General features: G+C 48.0%; 1 protein-coding gene across 1 annotated transcript; it reads right to left on the reverse strand.

The window, feature by feature from the left end:
• Nucleotides 1–340: 340 nt before the first annotated feature.
• On the reverse strand, nt 341–10,187 carry MUCL3 (mucin like 3). Its single transcript, XM_037141378.2, has 3 exons — nt 10,049–10,187; nt 1,967–4,758; nt 341–1,519 (listed from the first exon to the last, which is right to left on the reverse strand). Exons 1-3 carry the CDS (start codon nt 10,128–10,130, stop codon nt 1,373–1,375), a joined length of 3,021 nt encoding a protein of 1,006 aa, XP_036997273.2. The 5' UTR covers nt 10,131–10,187; the 3' UTR covers nt 341–1,372.
• Between the last annotated feature and the right edge of the window lie 2,528 nt (nt 10,188–12,715).

Below are 12,715 nucleotides of genomic sequence, written 5' to 3' on the forward strand. Positions count from 1 at the left end.
TTAAATAACAAGTTTTTCCCTCATTTTGTCAGCATGTAATTGAGCTCTGCATGAACTCAGCCCAGCTCATCTAAATCCAGGAGTGAGCCATTTTAGGAGCAATAGAAATTCAATCTCCTCTTTTTTCACCCTCCAAAGATATTCAGTCCTGTCCTGTAGCCAGTCCTGCTCAAGGTCATCTACAAGTTTACAGCCAAGGCTAGAAACACCAGTTAGCACTTTCTTCCAGCTGATAGCCCAATAACAATGATGTCCTTACTTTGTAAATATTTTCTACTTTATTATAAAAAGACTGATAGCTACAAGGAAGTTATCTATCATCTGTCAACTCTCTCTTTCTACCTCTGTTCAATCAATAGTAGGTAAAAGGGCTTTAATAAGTTGGAGAAAAAAATCGAGAAAACATATAGGTGAAATGCTTACTAAGGAGGAATTTGGAATCTGGGATGAAGGTGTGAAGAAAGAGGATGGGGCAGTAAAGAAGACTGGCGAGTGGCTTTGGTGGAAGAGACAGAAAAACAAAATCCTGAGTGCAGAATACCATCAGGGAAGGTCTGGGATGGGTATCAGTGGATGAGACTGCAGGCCAAACAAAATCCCTCCTTGTGCAATTACCCAGCAAGCCAACCCTGCAGGATGCCCACCATAGACATTTAGAAAAAATAAGGGATTTGAGAGGAGGAGGAAAGAACCATCTCAATGAGAGATATTTATGATCTTTCCTGGAATTTTTGTTTCTGCTGGGAATGGAGAGAATGGAGAAAGAAATAAATCTTGTTTTCCCTCTAAGATCCAATGTTTACATTGGAGGAGAAGGAGAAAGAGAAGAAGGAGGAGGAGAAGTGGAAGAGGAGGAGGAAGGGGAAGAAGATGAAGAACAACTACCACCCTGGGAATTCAGAGACCAGCCTGTTTACACACTCTCTAAATAACAGTAGATGGAAATAATATAGATTGTCCTTAGTCTCCCCCTTCTCATAAGTCCACCTCACAAGCCATATCTGGGCATTGCCCTCAGAGGCCTCCAAACTTCCATTAGTTGTTCTTGCCCTCCCAGCATCAATGTCCTATATTGGTCCCCATCCCAATTGTCCAAGATATATCTCTTTGTTCTCCAACCATCATCTTCTACAGAGAACACTTGTTTGTATTACTGGTACTTTCTTTTCTATCTCTCAAACTCACATCCTTCTTGCTATCACCTCATCCCTTGACCAGTTCCAATAAGAACACAGCAGACAAAGGGTTGATGCTGTTAACTGTCAGTATTTTGCCCTTCCTATAGTCCAGGAAATAGGAATTGTGAGTCTAATTCCTCATCCAGGAAAGGGGTAGGGCGTGGAAGAGCTGAGGGCAGGCACTTTCTGAAAAATCATCGTGGGGAAGGGATCTGGCCCACACCAAGTGTCTGCTGCTCCATCAGGTAGACTGGGTAAGAATTGGGGCCCCCACCATCCTCTGAGTCGTTGTTCTCAGTGTTGTGAATCAGTGCACATCGTGTTCGCATCATGTGGAAGATCTGGGATTGGGAGGAAGGAGAAATGAGTATCATCTGCCATAACATTTGCTTCCTCAACACCCCTATCTCAGGCCCTTTTCTATTCCCTGACCCAGACCTTCAGCTTGCTTCTTTCCCAAGATTCCATATAAACCTGATTCTTATTCCAGCCCCTGATCCCATACAGAGTCCCAGATCTCTTCCTCCTTCTTCTGTCCTATTTTCTTTTTTCTAACAAAATTTCCCTCTTCTACACAATTTTTCCTGATCCATAGCCTTCCCTCAATTCTATATTTCATGTTCCATGCATCTATTGTCTTTTGCATAGTTTTCACCACAACTGCCCCTCTATTGCCAACCCCCATGCCTCTTCTGCTACAATCATTATTCCCTCTAGTTCTGATCCATAACCTCTACTCAGCCCCCTGTCCAATGGGCCCATTACCCTGGAGCATCCCTGTACCTTACCAGGAAGATCAGGCCAAGGAACACCAGCAGGAGAATTACAGCCACCAGGACCACAATAACTATGGCCCATGGAGGGAATGAATCATCCTTCCCCACTTCTCCAACATGGAGACCTCCCCCTGAGCTATCTTTGTTCTGGTGTGGATGGCTCTTGTTGGCTGGGGCTTCTGACATGACAGAACTCAACTCCGTGCTGAATGTGGAAAGTGTAATAGAGCCAATGGGCAGCTGAGGGGTATTCTCAGTTCTTTTTGGATGAGTGGAGAAAGTAGTGATAGACTGGTCTCCTGTGACCTTGATTGGAGATCTTATAGTCTCTGTGCCAGCTGTGTTGCTTGCTAGGTTTTCTGTAGGCTTTGATAGAATTGCTGTGATCTTCCCTCTATTAGGTGTTGTCTTCTTTGTGTGTACTATAGGCTTTCCTGAGGCTCCTCTGGATTGCTCTGTGGCTACAGTAGTCTTCAGTTGGTGTCCTGTAGTCTTACTTGAGCCTCTCGTGATCTTATGGGTCAGTGTGCCCTGCTGTCCCTGTTCTGTAGGCATTGCTGTGGCTGTTGTGATCTCATGGACCAATGTGCTCTGCTGTCCATGTTCTGTAGGCATTGCTGTGGCTGTTGTGATCTCATGGACCAATGTGCTCTGCTGTCCCTGTTCTGTAGGCATTGCTGTGGCTGTTGTGATCTCATGGACCAATGTGCTCTGCTGTCCCTGTTCTGTAGGCATTGCTGTGGCTGTTGTGATCTCATGGACCAATGTGCTCTGCTGTCCATGTTCTGTAGGCATTGCTGTGGCTGTTGTGGTCTCACGGACCAATGTGCTCTGCTGTCCCTGTTCTGTAGGCATTGCTGTGGCTGTTGTGATCTCACGGACCAATGTGCTCTGCTGTCCCTGTTCTGTAGGCATTGCTGTGGCTGTTGTGATCTCACGGACCAATGTGCTCTGCTGTCCCTGTTCTGTAGGCATTGCTGTGGCTGTTGTGATCTCATGGACCAATGTGCTCTGCTGTCCCTGTTCTGTAGGCATTGCTGTGGCTGTTGTGATCTCACGGACCAATGTGCTCTGCTGTCTCTGTTCTGTAGGCATTGCTGTGGCTGTTGTGGTCTCACGGACCAATGTGCTCTGCTGTCCCTGTTCTGTAGGCATTGCTGTGGCTCTTGTGATCTCATGGACCAATGTGCTCTGCTGTCCATGTTCTGTAGGCATTGCTGTGGCTGTTGTGATCTCATGGACCAATGTGCTATTTTGTCCATGTTCTGTAGGCATTGCTGGGGCTCTTGTGATCTCACGGACCAATGTGCTCTGCTGTCCCTGTTCTGTAGGCATTGCTGTGGCTGTTGTGATCTCATGGACCAATGTGCTCTGCTGTCCCTGTTCTGTAGGCATTGCTGTGGCTGTTGTGATCTCATGGACCAATGTGCTCTGCTGTCCATGTTCTGTAGGCATTGCTGGGGTTCTTGTGATCTCATGGACCAATGTGCTCTGCTGTCCATGTTCTGTAGGCATTGCTGTGGCTCTTGTGATCTCACGGACCAATGTGCTCTGCTGTCCCTGTTCTGTAGGCATTGCTGTGGCTGTTGTGATCTCACGGACCAATGTGCTCTGCTGTCCATGTTCTGTAGGCATTGCTGTGGTTCTTGTGATCTCATGGACCAATGTGCTCTGCTGTCCATGTTCTGTAGGCATTGCTGTGGCTGTTGTGATCTCATGGACCAATGTGCTCTGTTGTCCATGTTCTGTAGGCATTGCTGTGGCTCTTGTGATCTCACGGACCAATGTGCTCTGCTGTCCCTGTTCTGTAGGCATTGCTGTGGCTGTTGTGATCTCATGGACCAATGTGCTCTGCTGTCCATGTTCTGTAAGCATCGCTGGGGCTGATGTTATCTCATGGACCAATGTGCTTTGCTGTCCATATTTTGTAGGTATTTCTGGGGCTCTTGTGATCTCCTCACGGGCTGATGTCTTCTGTTGTCTATGTTCTGTAGGCATCACTAGGGCTCTTGTGGTGTTCACCTGGACTGAAATGGTCTTTTGTCCGTGATATGTAGGTTTTACTGGTGTTTGTTTGTTCTTTTCAGTGGCTCTTGGAGTCTCTTTTGTTTGTTCTCTAGTATTTATCAGTGTCTTATCTGAAGCTACTGTAGTATTGTAATTAGCAGGTGTTGTATGATCATCAACTTTTTTTTTACTTTCTGTGGTTCTTGTCTTGCATGATGCCTTGTATGTTGTGCTTTTTTCTGAGGAAAATGTGGGTCTATTGCTGCTCTCTGATTTAATTGAGTGGTGGGAAAGAGTTGTGGTGCTCTTACTGTCTAATGTAATGATGGTATTTTCCAAAGGTGTTACAGTTTTAAAGGCATTTCTCTTTACTATTGGTGTGCTTATTTTGTACTTAAGACAAGTTGTTTTACTCTTGGGTTTTGTAGTTGGGTATGTTGCATCCGATAATTTTTTGTATGTGTTACTAGAGTCAGCAGAGCGCCCATTCCGGATAATTGGGTCTTTTCCATGATTGCTGGGGTTTTGTTCAGAAGTGGGAGCAGCTTTATGATGAGGTGTAAAGTTTTTGGAGTTCTTTATAGGTTTGTGAATTGGCCTAAAATGGTGTGTGGCATTGCAGTGGTGTTTAGGTTGATGGGGTTCTGGAGATTTAGGGTGGTCTGGAGAGCTTTGTCCTAAATGAAGAGCAGTGTGGTCAGAGGGAGTAGCATAAATAAGGTTTGGTGTAGGAGGAGATAAATGATCAGATGTTGGGGATTCACCAGGGTTCTGAAATTCTTGAAATGTGCTAGCACCTGTAAAAAGAGAGAGTGAAGTAAGAAACTTTCTGCATGATCTTCCCTGCTTCCCTGACCACCTTCTTCTCTAGGGGTCCCTTTATTACCCCAAATATATCTCTTCAGCCAGTCTCCCCAGAATACTATAATATCTAATCCCAATTCTCACCTCCAGTCTCTGAACCTTTTTTGGGCTGTGCCTTCAGTAAGAATCTTACCTCACACTTCCCCACCTCTATTCCTCAATTCTAACTTTTAGATCTTTGTGGCATTTTTCCTGATCTTTTCAAGCAGATCTAGTTTTACCTCAGTGCTCAAAAAAATTTTTGTTAGTTATTTTTTCCTGCTATCTGCAACTTGACATTACAGTTATCTGTGTGCCTATCAACTTCTCCACACTTCCCTGCCTATCAAGTCATAAGTTTTGAAAGCAGGTATTGACTGGCATTTTGCTCTGCAAGTGCTCCTTTAGAATTTATATAATGTTTATGGAATGGAGTTCCTTTTCGATGACAGAGCTGATAAGAAAGGTAATAAATATTAGAAGCTTCATCTTTCCATAACATTCCAGCTCCAAAGATCAGAGCTCCTGCAGAATTTCCCATAAGAGTTAGTAAGTAGACATAGTGATAAGTGGGAGAAGGAAAAGAAGAGGAATGAAGAACAGGAAACTTAGACTTTGATGATGGAATTCAGTCTGGGTGAAGGGAAGTAAATGAGATGACTCAACTCTCTGGTTCCCCCACAGATCCCCTCTTGGAAGATCAGAGCTAAAGCCATCTTGGATAGATGAAGGTGGCCCGCTTACAAGACAAAATATCTGCTTGGGGGTCCTGAGAAGAGTGAACAAGACAGCTGGATTCTGAGAGACACTATGTTTAAGGACAGGGTGTGAAAAAAAACACCCCTATCAATGAACAGATATGAGCCTGAATTCTACGGAAAACAACCCATGGGGACAGAGTAGCTGTCTGAGTAAGAGCCAGGAGATCACCAAAGAATGAGAGATAGTGTTGTTACATAACCCACTTTTCCAGTTTCTGTTAGCTCAAGGTGGAAACCAGAACATGGACCCATTCCCAATCTCAGGAAACCACATTCCACCCAGCTCCCTGCTGACAAGGACAGTTGGGAGCTGGGGGACTCAGTCCTTGAAAGAAATGTGGGTGGGAGGAGAAGGGAGAGGTAGTAGAAAAGCCCACGTCTCTGAAGGGAGTCGAGGCCATGGCATTGGGGTGAGAGAAGAGGGCTCAAGCACCAGGTGCCTCCACTGTGCCCACCCTGCTCTCCTACTCCCTCTGCAGCAGTAGCTCTCTCACTGGGCCCTTCTCCAGCCAGGCACTCCACTTATTGCCTCATATACAGTCTCTTTCTGGGTTCTCCTTCACGGTGACTGATTTCCCAGCTCCCCACAAGGCACCTTAGAAGCTGTCAACTTCCCTATTTTACAGCCCAAAAACGAGTTTCAGGGAGAAATGGTGACTTGCACACAATCCCTGCAATAGTAATGGTCAACCAAGAACACTGACTGTGAGACAGGCAGGTCCTGCAAAGGACGATGTATACTAACTTGCTTACTGTTCACAACAACCCTTTAAGGTTGAGAGCTATTTGTTATTCTCCCTTTTTTATATATGAGAAAACAAAGTTCAGGGGTCTCCAAGCACCCTCATGAGGTAAGAGGTTAAACCAGAATGGAACACACATTCTTGGCTCCCAGACCCCAGAGCCACACTGCACAGCTTGTAGGTCAGCCCAGACCCTTTGGGCAGGGAGAGCACAGACATTTGTGGAATCCCTGAAGGATGCTGTTCTTCATTTGTTTATTTCATCTTCACTACAAACCTGTGAGGCGAGTGTATAATCTTACAGTCTGACAGGTGAGGAAAGGAGGTTCAAAGATGTTAAGTAATTGGCAAAGTCAGACTTTTCTCTACATCCTAGATGCTTTTAGATGTGATAAGGGGTGAATAAATGCCCAGCCAGAGAATAAACAAGTGGGCCACAGCATAGCGTGGCAACTCCACTGCCTAAAGAACACAGGCCAGGACTGGGATCCAGGCTGGTGCCACACCAGCTTCGCATCCTTACTCAGGTGACCAAAATGCTCTGAAGCTCCATGTCCCCAGCTGTCTATAACAGTGATGCCAGCTGCAACAGCTTAGTGTGAGGACTGAGGGAAGCGGAGTGGAGCTGACTCTTTAAAGTGTTTGTTGAATCCGAATTGTAGTCTTTGAAACAGTTTGACACTTTGCCCTGTTCTCCTGGTAGCAGGGGAGCTGGAGACACAGGCCTGCCCTCCTGCCTGGCCCACCTGTACTATGCACCTCTGAGCCACTGTCAGACCACTTCCCCCGGGGCTTATCAACATAGCACTTGCCACTTTCTAATAGACAATAAGTTATTTAATTCCCATAATGTCAGGGATTTTAATTTGTTCAATGATGTCTCCAGCCAGGAACAATGTCTAGCCTATTATAGGCACTTCTTAAATATTTGCTGAATGGGTAAATGAGAGAATATCTTGAAACTACTGAACTCTTCAAAAACCTTGCCAACAATCTTTCATTATGCATGTTTAAAAAAAAAAAACATATTGTGAGCTCCAAAGGTTGGAAGATCGGGGGTAACTTCTGCTATATTAGGTGCTAAGCCTCTGAGTTGGAAAGAAGGTGACAGACCTCTAGCCCACCAGTTCTGGGACACCACCTCTCACTGAACCACACGGTCAATAACTAGACTCAGCAAATTAGATCTTAAAATTCATATCCACATCACATAGCTGTGGAAATACGGCCTATGAAATCTGACCATCAAAAATGGCTACTACATTTACAATGAGTCAAGCTCCAGGGTTCCCTGGTCCTGGGCCCAGCCATGAAGTAAATCAGAGACTAACCCCCAGGACAAGCTAACCATCTTTTCTCTCCAGTAGATCTACCATTGGTAAAAACTTTATTTCCCTAGGAATTTCTCACTGTGAGATTCATTTCACTGACTACAATAGTGGCCTATAGAGGATCTTTTTGATCACTGAGGTTTAGGCAGAGAAGAAAATCTGGCTTTAGCAGAAGACACTGGAGATGTGTGCTTAGCTTGGATAAAAGAATGAAAACGAATCTCAACATCAAAACTGTACAATTCCAAAGTTCTATTCAATATGCTTCACTCACGTGTTTGAAAAGCAGGCAGACAGGCTGCCATCAGAGCAGCCTCCCCTAAGCAGCACTTCTGGTGGTTCTTGGTGTCCTACTAATGATGTAGTTAAATGCTTGTTAAATGTCTACAAAATGTCAACATGTGACCTAAAACATAGACATGGTGAAAAAAGACTAAAGGGAAATACACGGAAATGGTTGCCCAGATGACTAGAAAGTATTGAGAGATTTTCTTTCTAATTTTTTTCTGTTTTTCAGTTTATAGAATGAATATATATATGTAATTTGCCATAGAAATAAGTAAAATAACATTTACTATAGGAAAATGTCCATTCTGGAGTCTCCCCAGGACCCCAGGAGCCCAGCCCCAGGTGTGCTCCCTCAAAGATGATGCCATCCCAACTCTGCCCCTAAGGTTCTGCGGCTGCACCATGCAGACCCTGGGGTCCTAGGGTCCAGTTATCTAAGTCTCAGTATGGACTGGTCTTGTAGATAAATAAATCCAACCATCACTCTTCCCTCCCTCCCTAGCCTCCCTTTCTGCTGGACAGTCGTGCTCATATGCAGTTCCACCCCAGCCCAGCCTTAAGCCTCCCACATCTCACCACCCCGTGGATCTGAATATCCAACCACCCATGCCTGCTGGCCATTTTCCAGATCACACCCACCCACCCAGTGCATCCTGCTCTGGAATTCAGATTGCAAGTCTGCCTTGTGCCCATCCTGTGCCCTAGAGTAAATGTCTCTCAGGAAGTGAATATGCATAGTTAACTCATTCCCTTCTGACCTTACAGGTACAACAGGTTGTGCATAGCTACAGGTGGCACCTGATATCAGCCCCAGGGAAATACAGAGGTTCTGGAGCCTCTGTATTCAGACCCTCAAAGTGGGAGGAAGCCATCAAGTCAGGACACAGACGGAAGGCAGTGCTGAGCCCTACCAGAGGCAACCTGAAGGCTTCTTAGACCCTATCCCACCACCCACCATCCTCCAACTCCCACCCTGTCCACTCTGGCCCCAGCAAAACCCTGTGCTCAGGGAAGGAGAATCTCCCCCTGATGTCCCCCTCAGTCACACACACTTGGAAGGAGAAGCTGCTGCTTGTCCCTCCCCAAATACTGCCCAGACTCGGCTTTCCTGGCCCTGGCTGGGAGCAGCAACGCCACTACTGTGAATAACCCTGTCCACTACAGGGACAATCTGTCTGAGTCTATTTTTGCATGTCTGCCTAGTGAAGACCCTCCCCCAAACCACTCAGGCCTGCACCAAGCTGCATCTGTGTTTGGCATGTCCCTTCCCTGGGTTCAGTCACAGAACTGTTTCTTAACTAAGTGACCTAATTTGGTGATTTCACTTTATCTTGTAGGGTCTGCTTAGCGCATCAAAGTTGTCCATATTCATTTTCTCATCAAAGCCCTGGGATGTTTCCCAGCTTTAAAGTGGAGACAAAACCACACACCCTTTTCAAGTTGCCATGAGGGTTCAATGAGCCACCGTGGGTGAAGTGCCTAAACCAATGCCTAGCACACAGTAACTGCTCCACAGGCCGTCAGGCATTTGCACTGGCCAGGCAGCGTGCTTCCTGTTTCATAGACATGTGGATTAATTAAATGAGCTGGAGTCAGGGCAGAGCCCAGGTCAGCATAGGACGGGACTCTCAGGAGAGAATGTACCCTGTGCCCCAAGAGCGACAAGCAGCGTATGGAGTGGCCAAAGCCAGCTTGTCTCCAAAGCTTGGGCAATACCCTTAAGCTTTCTGAGTCTCACTCTCCTCGCTATACAAGGGGATATTATTAACCACCTCAAGGGATTTGAGGAGACGAAATGAGATGAAGGACCATAAGAATCCGAGTTCCTCGAATAGCTCAGAGCATGTTTAGTCCCTGCTCCCCACACGGCATCTGTGTGCAAACTAGAAGAAAACCCCTCTACATAGCTTCAAAGAGCATAGGCTAGATTTCATTGCCAGCATGCTCCTTAGCTGGCACACCTGAACAGTGCACAACTGGACTACTGTATGCAGCAGTTTGTCCCTACCCCCCTTTCCGCCACAACTTCATCTGCTGTCATTTCTATGATTGCTAAGAAATGACCCCTGTCTTCTATCCCCCTGTGTAAAGGCGACTCCTTCGCCTCTGAAGGCACCTTACCTGCCCCCTGAGTAGCCAGAAGGAAGAGGAGGCAGTACTGGAGGCCGAAGTCAGAGCGGGTGCAGTGAGCTGGCTGGGCCATGGCGGTGGCAGCGGCGGTGGTGGCAGAGGGTCAGCTGCTTGAGGCTGACAGCTGGGGTACTCTCATCTTATACAGGGCCAGTTTGACATCATGGGGGCTGGGGCCCCTCAGGCCTAAACCTTGGACAAACAGAGCCGCACCACCCCACAGGGCTGCTCTGATAACAGACCGCAGCTGCTGAGTCAGGGAGCCAGGAATATAGGTGCCTGCCCCAGGGCTGGGATTGGAGGGAGGGCAAAAGAACTTGGAAGGTAGACTCCTGACCTTCTTCAGCAGGGTTCTGAGGTTGGGGGAGAAGATGGTAAGTTGTAGAAGGACTGGGTTCCGGCTGGGCAAGATGAGGAGGGAGAGATCGGATGCCCGGTACAAGAAGAGTTTCGAATTCTGTTTCTTCTCCAGCTTTACCTTCTATCTCCTGTCTAGCGCAGCAGCCCAGCTCACCACACCCCTTGCACACACAGGGCCACTCTTTTTGCCCTAGGTGGAGCTGCTTGAGGGGGTCAGGTGAAAGAGCAAAGGAGAGGCAGCCCTTACACGGCCCACCACTGCAGACCTGGGTGCCTGCAGGTAGGTGCCCAGAAAGAACACAGCATGTGGAGACAGCAGAGCAGCTGCAGAGACAAGACACCGAACCCCAGGAACTGACTGGACACGTCCCACAGGGATGAAGACAGGCACGGTAACCAGAGACACTGAAGAAAGACCTTTAACACCCCTGCCCTTTCCCCTCTTCCACCTCAGATCCCACCCACCCCTACACAGAAGTGCAGACCTCTCATCCCTAGGATTCTCCAGCCTCCCTCTTCTTTCCCTCCTGCACCCTTGCCTGAAGCAAGCCCTAGCCCAGAGACTGTCCACACTGGGGTTGAGGTGGGGGAAGGACAGACTGGGGGAACTCTGAGGAGAGGCAGAGCTGGGGGTCCAGGTGTCTCCATCACCACCCCATTGCTCACTTTACTGTGTTTACAGTGGGTCTCCTCATGGAAAGTCAGCAGCCATCAGACAAGGTCTTTGCCTTGGTCACTGCTGCCCCCACAGTGCCTGGCACAGTGTCTGGCTCACAGCAATCAGTGTTTGGTGGGCCAAATGGAGTGGAAGCCAAGGCTGGCCATTGCCCTTGTTGGGGAGTGGCATAGGCGCACAGGCAGAGAGGGCCAGGATGTAGAGGGCAAAAGGCCAGGGGCTGGGGCAGTGCAGTTCATGGGAGGGTGGGGAGAACTAGGGGGCTGACCATGTGAATTCCTCTCATTACTTGGTGTGATTAGGGCCCTGGGCAGGGCTGGAATGGGTGGGAAGAAGAGAAGAGGTCAATTGCTCATTACTGTGATTAATGGGAGATTAATGAGGCTCAATGGAGTCAGGCCAAGACTGACTATTCAGAACTGGGCAATGCCTCCTGCAGGATGGGGACCCGAGGCAGATGCAGGGCCCCCTGTAACTCCACCTGGACTCAGGAATGGCTGGAAGCCCCCTTTCCACTAGTCTGCTACCCCAGCCTTTCCCCAGGGACCTAGGAAGGGCAGTTTTGCTCCCCACGCCCCCACCCCCACCCCAGGGACATTTGGCAATGTCTACAGACATTCTTGTCACAACTTGGATGGGGCTGCTGCCAGCATCTAGCAGGCAGAAGAAAGAGATGCTGCTACACATCCTATAATGCACCCACCAGTCTCCACGACAAAGGACTCTCCAACCCCCATTTGTCAACAGTGCTAAGGGTGGGAATCTCATTGTGTGAATGATACCCCCGTTCTTTTTAGCCACAACCTCCCCAGAGGACCCAGGCATGTGGGGTAGAGGAACCTGAACCTCAGATACTTGTTGTGTCTGAGCTACAGGCTAAGGGTCTGGTCACAAAACAACCCTACCAGCCCGTGACCTTCGAGTATTGCTATGTAGCGAAGAGCATGCTGATCACCTCATTACCTGTGAGGTTAGCAATGTCAACCTCAGATCAGGAAAGGACTCACCAAAGGTCACAGCACTGGAGAAGTCAGAAATGATTAGTGCCTGCTGGATGGCAAAGCCCATGCACTTAGGCAAATGGAGACGAGTGGAGAGGATGTTGTTTTACTCAGCACTCACCCAGAGTGGCCAGGGGCCATCAGAGAGCAGGGCTCCTCACTGTCTGAAGCTGAGAGAATCAGCGGTCTTGGGAAGGCCAGGAGCTAGCACAAGGGGGCTCCATATGGAAAAGGATGTGGAGGGGAACCCCCCTCCTGTTTCCTGGGGACACGAGCAAAGTATCCTCAGCTAAGTGGTATCTCTGATAGTTGAGGAAGAGGGTGGGAATGTGGAGAAACTGTAAGGGACAGACTCCATCATGGCTGGAAGACCCGGAGACCATCTAGTAGTGTTCGTCCTTCCTTTCACAGGTGAGGACACTGTGTCAGAGAGGTGAGGCAGCAGCCAGCAGGCTGGCCATAGGACCAGACCATGGACTTCCCTGTACTCCATTGTGGGAGGACACCTGGGGGTGCCCATGGCCACAGAGCAATGCACCCACAGGACACAGGCCTAGTTAGCCTGAATGGAAGGCTGGCTACATTTTTTTTCTTTTTTGAGCGAGGGGGAGACGGGGGGTC

This window comes from Artibeus jamaicensis, unplaced genomic scaffold (assembly GCF_021234435.1).
Source record: "Artibeus jamaicensis isolate MK-2021 breed Jamaican fruit bat unplaced genomic scaffold, CSHL_Jam_final contig_469, whole genome shotgun sequence".
NCBI lineage: Eukaryota > Metazoa > Chordata > Mammalia > Chiroptera > Phyllostomidae > Artibeus > Artibeus jamaicensis.

What these genes read in the sequence shown, in the direction of transcription:
- MUCL3 (XM_037141378.2), bottom strand. Translation starts at nt 10,130, where the DNA reads ATGGCCCAGCCAGCTCACTGCACCCGCTCTGACTTCGGCCTCCAGTAC. An exon ending in TCTGGCTACTCAGGGGGCAG is followed by an intron (nt 4,759 to 10,048) that starts GTAAGGTGCCTT and finishes CTCTTTTTACAG; the next exon opens with GTGCTAGCACATTTCAAGAA. An exon ending in TCCTTGGCCTGATCTTCCTG is followed by an intron (nt 1,520 to 1,966) that starts GTAAGGTACAGG and finishes TCCCAATCCCAG; the next exon opens with ATCTTCCACATGATGCGAAC.